Source organism: Chiloscyllium plagiosum, chromosome 1 (genome assembly GCF_004010195.1).
Source record: "Chiloscyllium plagiosum isolate BGI_BamShark_2017 chromosome 1, ASM401019v2, whole genome shotgun sequence".
In the NCBI taxonomy this organism is placed as follows: Eukaryota; Metazoa; Chordata; class Chondrichthyes; order Orectolobiformes; family Hemiscylliidae; genus Chiloscyllium; species Chiloscyllium plagiosum.
In genome coordinates this window covers 122,494,673-122,501,948 of record NC_057710.1, presented here as the reverse complement: position 1 = coordinate 122,501,948, position 7,276 = coordinate 122,494,673, and the positions used below count along the sequence as shown (strand labels likewise).

At 41.4% G+C, this 7,276-nt stretch overlaps 1 protein-coding gene across 4 annotated transcripts in view; it reads left to right on the top strand.

The window, feature by feature from the left end:
* Window positions 1-7,276, top strand: part of arhgap24 (Rho GTPase activating protein 24) — a 445,505-nt gene that overhangs the window by 359,283 nt on the left and 78,946 nt on the right. For all 4 annotated transcript variants that reach the window (XM_043696029.1, XM_043696073.1, XM_043696039.1 and 1 more), the window contains one exon: window positions 4,648-4,770. In XM_043696029.1, the coding sequence (XP_043551964.1) occupies window positions 4,648-4,770 (123 nt within the window). The remainder of the gene's footprint in view (window positions 1-4,647; window positions 4,771-7,276) is intronic.

Genomic DNA, 7,276 nt, shown 5'->3' with positions numbered 1-7,276 from the left:
GCAGATTCCTCAAGAACAAACCACGACAAGCAGACCAAACACAGCCAGAAACCCTAACCACCTTACCATACATCAAAGAAGTTTCAGAAATGACAGCCAGACTACTGAGACCCCTCGGAATCCTAGTAGCACACAAACCCACCAACACTCTCAAACAAAAACTAACAAACTTAAAAGACCCAGTACAACCCATATACAAAACCAACATCATCTACAAAATTCCATGCAAGGACTGCCACAAACACTATGTAGGACAAACAGGAAGAAAGTTTGCCACCAGGATACACGAACATCAGCTAGCCACAAAAAGACACGACCCTCTTTCCCTCATAGCCCTACACACGGATGAAAAATACCACCATTTCGACTGGGACAACACGTCTATCCTGGGACAGACTAAGAAAAGACATGCCAGAGAACTCCTAAAGGCCTGGCACTCCAACCACAATGCCATAAACAAACATATAGATCTAGATGCCATCTATCAACCCTCAGAAAACGAACAGGAAATGACATCACCATAAACCCCAGGAACCCCATCCAGGAGAAAGATGTAAATAGAAAGCAGGAGACAACAGCTTCGCTTCACTTGGAGGTCGCCACTGATGATGTTACCTAGCCAGGTAATGAAACATCTGGATATCAAACCTACAGCTTAGTGAGCAAACCTACACCCTAAACCATTAAGGATCTTATAAACTTCAATCAAATTACCCTTCGCTGGTCTAAACTCCTGTGAAAACCAGCCCAGCCTGTCCAACCCATCTTCATAAGAGAGCTCACTTATTCCAGGTATCAAACTGGCAAACCTCCCGTGAACCATCTCCAACAAATTTACATTCTTCCTTAAGTAAAGAGACCAATATGCACATGTATTTGAGATGTCTCAGCAGTGCTCCATACAGATGAAGCATAACATCTTTATTTTCATAGAACACAATTACGAGAATCAATATTATATCCAAAGTAGAGGCCTAATTTTTCATTTTAGCCATTTTTTGTAAAGTATTGCCAGAACTCATGATGGAGGTTTATTTTCTGTGTGTTTAGTCAGGCTGCCAGTGAAACTATTGCCTGTTATAAAGCTGTTCAGGCTCCGTGTGGAGAATTCCACACATTAGCATCAATCAGCAAGAATTTTAACCATCTTGTAGAAATGCATTAAGAAACCTTTCCTTGTTTTGGAAATGTAAAGGTATTGTTTGGAACAAGTCTTGAAAGAAATGATCAGATAACCTGACTATCAGTCTAATCAATCCTTTTTCTCTGCTCTCACAACAATGTCTAGACTGGTATTTTGCTGTTGAAATTCTTCCTGATTAAATTGCGACCTTTTGCATTTATATCACAAACAACTAGACACACTGGTACATACACGCAATTTCCTACACATACACCTGCATGCACGTACACGCAAACACACACACATATGCACACACGCACATGCACACACATCCAATTTATGTCATTTTATAAAGTATTATCTACCCTAATGGGAGAGATGTTGGGCTGCGGACCACATTTTGTCCAGTTTTCATACACAAATTTTGCATCATGATGTCCCATGCCTAGTTAATGCTAAAATACATCTAGCACTAGATTTTGGAGAGGCCTCAAACTTCCAGTAACTGTGCACAGTCACTAATTATTTTGGACCTATTACTAATTTCTCAAGCAAACCTGGCTGAGTTTGCAATCCAAAAGGAGGCACAGAAACTGGTTTCTGTCACTTCCAGAGTGACGACCGTTACCATCTTAATAATATCCCATTTATTCAAGAGATTTCTCAGGGCAGTCTACTGGACAGTGAATAGCAACTGGCAGTGGATCTAATGAGGAAATGGGCTCACAGGCAAAGAGAAGAATGTTCTTACGGTTTTGAGGCAGAGAAAGAAGGGGATAAGAGGGCATACAAAGGAAAGGAGATTCAGGGTGGGGACAATGCCATAGCTGCCAGTGGTGGTATGGATAAAATAGGCAACAAAGAATATTGTGATCACAAAGAAAAACAGAAATTGCTGGAAAAGCTCAGCAGGTAGGGCAACACCAGTAGAGAGAAATCAGAGTTTATGTTTGGGTTCAGTGAACTTTCCTCAGAATTGCTGGTAGCTAGGAAAAAGTTATTTTATGTAGAAAATAGGGCGGGGGTAAGGAGTAAGTGATAGGTGAAGATACAGCCCAGAGAGAAGAACAGTTGGACAGGCAAAGGAGTAGATAACAATCAACCTAGCAGAATGAATAGCTATTAATGGGGAATATCAGTGGCTACCAATGGGCTGTGTGTAATAGCAGGCCATGTCATAACAGGGCGTGATGTGTGGGAGTTGAGATAATTGCATGTGAGAGTTCAAGCCCTAAATTCAATATTGAGTCCAGAAGGCTGTTGTTCTTCCAGCTCGCACTGAGCTGTGCTGGAGTACTGCAGCAAGCCTGAGACCAAGATGTTGGCCACGGAACAGGGTGGTGTGTGGAAGTGGCAAGCAACTGGCAGTTTGGTCTTTTTGCGGAATATTGTGGTGTTGGAGGAGAAGACTGGGCAGAGAGAAAGGGGTGAAGGGGATTGTGGAATTTGAGAGAGATGAAGTCACATATGAAATTTGAGATGATGCCAAAAATCTGAACATTGATTTTGTGTAAGGATGATTGAACCTGGGAAGGAGAGGTTTAAGGGTATGTAGATAGGATCAGCATGCAGATAATAGATCTCCAATTTGTAGTTTATTTTTATTTATTTAACTAACCTACTTTTCTAATCAACCTGTTCAGATATTTTATTAGATATCTATAGAGCAGGTGAGACTTGGACATCCCAGATAAGGGTTAGGGACAGATCAATGTGCCACAGTTTATGGTGGGTTGAAGAAACTGAGCAGGAAAGCTGACAAGAGCGGAAACGGCCAGTGTTCTGCACCATCCTGGATAAAAGCATGCGTAGTTTTCTGCAAAAACAAACTCAGACAGCTGGATATCACCTTATGCACTTTCCTCACTTCTGGTAATTGGGAGGGATGCAAATGGTGCAAAGACCACATTGTTTTATTTCATTTATGTTTGGACTGTAGACTTAAAAAAGGAAGATACTGCTTTAAAAAAAGAGAGACTGTTCAAAGAGATTGCTAAAGTTTTAAAAATAATGTTTCCCGGATCAATTGTTTCAACTCACAATGTTGCCTTTTCCCAGAACCATGAGAGTGAAAATAGATGGTATGGAGCTGATGAGCTCTGAACCAAGGGGCATGATAACCAAGTATTGATTGGCTCCTGAACAGGTAACCGTGGCTTGTTTTAAGCCATTACAGCAGAAACATCTAGCCTGCAAAGAGAAAGCTCTGTCTGTCTCTCTCTTATTCCCAGAAAGTCTTCAGTAACAGCTGGCTGGCTTCCATTCAGCTTTCCCTGCAAATCCTCTGTTGAAAGACAATTAAAACACCTTCACATATTGAAAAGATGAATGCTCAAAAAGGATATGAAGGACTGAACATTTCTGTGCAAACAATCTTGTGATAAGAGCAAATGACTGTTAGAAGTTAGAAGCAATGGAAAGAACACAATTAATTAACTCCTTTAGTCCAATCTGTTGCTATCAAACAGTGTTTCCTTAATTTAGTTTTATTTTCCCAGTCTTGATGTACATGTCTTATCTTTCTTTTTGTGCCTATCTGGTTGAGAAAGGTGAAAACTAACAGGGGTAGAGTTTAAGCTACAGACTTGTAAATTAGCCATTCACATTTCTATTATTTCTGTAAAATAATCTATAGGCCATAAGTAGCTGTTTTCTTGTTAAGTACAAAAATTTGGTGAGCATTTCTTTAGTCAGTCAGGCAAACTGGGGACTTTGGATAGTTTGACCCAGTTTTGTCACATTCCTGACAGCCCCAGGAACAGTGGGGTTTGATTCTCAGCACACTACCCCTAGTAATGTTCCGTTACTAGCAAATGTTAGAAAAACAGGCAATTGTGTCCAGTTGCTTGGCATAAACCCTGCAGCAAAGGGCAATCCAGCAGGAAAGGGATTGAACTGAACTCATGCTTCCTCTTACTGTCAAATGTTTAATTGGTTAACAATGAAAACCAGGGCTGGGGGGCTCCTGTAGTGTGGTGGCAGTGTCCATACCTCTGAGCCAGGAGATCCAGGCTGATGAAAATAATCTGAAAGCCAGGGCTGAGATGAGGGCAAAGATCTAAAAAAAACATTGAGAACAACTGGTTGAAGGCCTTTGGCACCAACTGCTCTCTGACTAACATGCTCCATCACCATGACAACCTGTCAAGTAATCCCCTATCTAGGCTTATCATCAAAGACTCATCATTTGGTTAGTGTATGGCTTTGGGTACCATGCCCCAGTAAACAGGAAAAGAGAGCAGGAAGGGAAATACTGGCCAAAATAGACACTCCTTAGGTTTAGCTTGGCTATGGGCATATTAATATGATTCATTGTTGTTGACAGGGTGTCACGGTGATAAAAAGCATTTTAGGAACACTCTGTCCTCTGTTCACTGGGTATTTTTAATCACAGTTGCATTTATAGCCTTGACTTCTCTGGAAAACCAGCGAATGGGCTGCTGCCCATAGCAGGGTTCTGGTTAAAGATTTGCTCACCCTAAATGATTTCCAGTGGAATATCACTGCTGTGTTGTGCCTTCCAGGTGGAGATCGTGATCGGATGACAGCCAATCATGAAACCTATCTCCTCATGGCCAGTGCACAAAATGATATGGAAGACTGGGTGAAGACTATTCGCAGAGTGATTTGGGCTCCTTTCGGTGGAGGTAATCTTGGCATTTTCAACTGCTCGGATATAACTACTTTCGGGGAAATTCTTTTGGCCTTGTATTCCCATATTTATTAGCAGCTAAATGGAAAGTGAAAATATTATTCAGAGTCACCAGACCCAGGGGGCTCCATTAATGTCAACTTCACAGAGCTCTATGAAACACGGTAGGACATAGAGTTATATTGATGTCATGATGCTCATAAATGCTGCGGTATAGCATCCCTGCTTGGTTCTGCAAATTATGTGTAACTCAATAGAAAGTGGAGCTTGGTCAAAAACATAGAATTTAAGCAGTGCCTTAAGCAACCTAAACGAAGCCATTAATGGTGCAACTGTTAAAATCGAGGATGCGATAGAATCAGAGGAAAAGATTTCTCAAAGGATCATGGGGGTAGGGGAGATTAGAGATATGAAGGGATGGATATGGAACCCAGAATGAACATTTTAAAATCAAGGTATTGCTTAACCCCAAGCCAGTGTGGTTCAGTGAGTCTAGCACTGATAGGGGAATGGGACTTGCTAAAAATTAACATGGGCAACAGATATTAGGACAGCCTCAAAGAATGTGGGGTGCAATGTGAGTTCTTACAAGTCTGTGCCTCTTGCCCTAAAGGATGGGCGATTAAGTGCTGTACGGGGGTACAGGTCAGGGTGGGGAAAGTATATAATGGTTTTATTTAAAATCAGGGCATTAAAGTTGGAGGGAATGGTGTGGTTGACCAAATATGTAATTGTTTAATGAATCACTGACACTGGTACATCAGGGAGAAGGAAAGCAAATGGAATTTTGACATTTATTGCTAAAGGAATAGAATATAAAAGTAGGGAAGTGTTGCTGCAACTGGACAAAGCATTAGTGAGGCTGCATCTGGGGTCTTGTGTAAAGTTTTGTTTCCCTTACTTGAGGAGGATGTAGTTGTATTGGGGGTAGTTCGGAGAAGATTCACTAGATTGACCCCAGAGATGAGAGGTTTGTCTTATCAAAAGATATTCAGCAGGTTAGGCCAATTGTCTCTGAAGTTTAAAAGAATAAGAGGTGATCTAATTGAGGTATATAAGATGTTAGAGGGAATTGACAAAGAAGACGCTGAATGGATGTTTCCACTTGTGGGGCAATCTCAAATGGGAGATCATAATTTTAGGATGAGTGGTAGCAGATTTAAAATAGAGATGAGGAGAAATAACTTCTTTCAAGGGGTCATGAATCTGTGGAATTCATTACCCCAGAGTGCGGTAGATGCGGAAACACGGAGTAAATTTAAGGAGGCGATAGACAAATTTGTAAATAGTAACAAGTTGAAGAGTTATGGAGAGTGACCAGGATTTGAGGTGAAAGTGAGATGAACCATGACGGCATGGTGGAACAGGCTTGAGGTGTTGAATTGTCTACTCCTGCTCCTCATTCTTATGTCCTTATTCTAATATTCTGGCAAATTAAGGGTCAAAGGCTAGATAGTTGAGATTTTGAATGTGCAGTTGTAAGTGTCATTGATGCCCTCTAGAAGTCTGCTGCCCATATATTAACCTGAGTCTGATTTAATTCCCCCATCACTCCCTCGATCACTATGATCCTTTGGGTTGTCTTCCATACTCTAGTTCTGGACTTTAGTGCTTCCAACAGCCTAGGCACCAAGATCTGGAATGTTTTCCTGAAACCTCTCCATTTTATGGAGCCTCTCTATCATCCTGCAGTGGTTCCCTAAAATAAACCTCTTTTGGCCAAGTTTTTGATCTCTGTTCTAATATCACTAATTGTAGTTCAATACTAAAGGTTATCCAGAGCTTAAAAGCATCTTTGGCCATTTTTACTCCATTACAAATGATATTTATGTGCAAATCAATATCGTTAAGGTGAGTCACAACAGTAGAGGTAGTGGGGATGCTGTTCAACTTCAGTGGGAGTGCATGATGGGCAACAGTGTATTAGTTTGTCCATAATATGAAGGGAAAGTGAGGTCTGCAGATGCTGGAGATCAGAGCTGAAAATGTGTTGCTGGAACAGCGCAGCAGGTCAGGCAGCATCCAGGGAACAGGAGAATTGACGTTTCAGGCATAAGCCCTTCTTCCTGAAGAAGGGCTTATGCCCGAAACGTCGATTCTCCTGTTCCCTGGATGCTGCCTGACCTGCTGCGCTGTTCCAGCAACACATTTTCAGCCATAATATGAAGGGACCGGTTTGGACTGGCCTGGACTAAGTCAGAAGTCACACGACACCAGGTTATAGTCCAACAAGTTTAATTAAAATCCCAAACTTTCAAGCCACTACTCCATCGTCAGGTTTTAAAACAACGTGTTGGACTATAACCTGGTGTCGTGTGACTTCTAACTTTATCAGTTTATCAATAGAGTAACCAGTGGCCTGGTTTGCATTACATCCAGAAATGGAGGCAACTATCAGATATCTCACTAATTCTGTCTGCAGTGACCCATGTACTACACAAAGGAGCTGTAGGTTTTCTGTTGGTTTATTTTACAGCAGCTTTGGAGCCAAACTGTTCTAA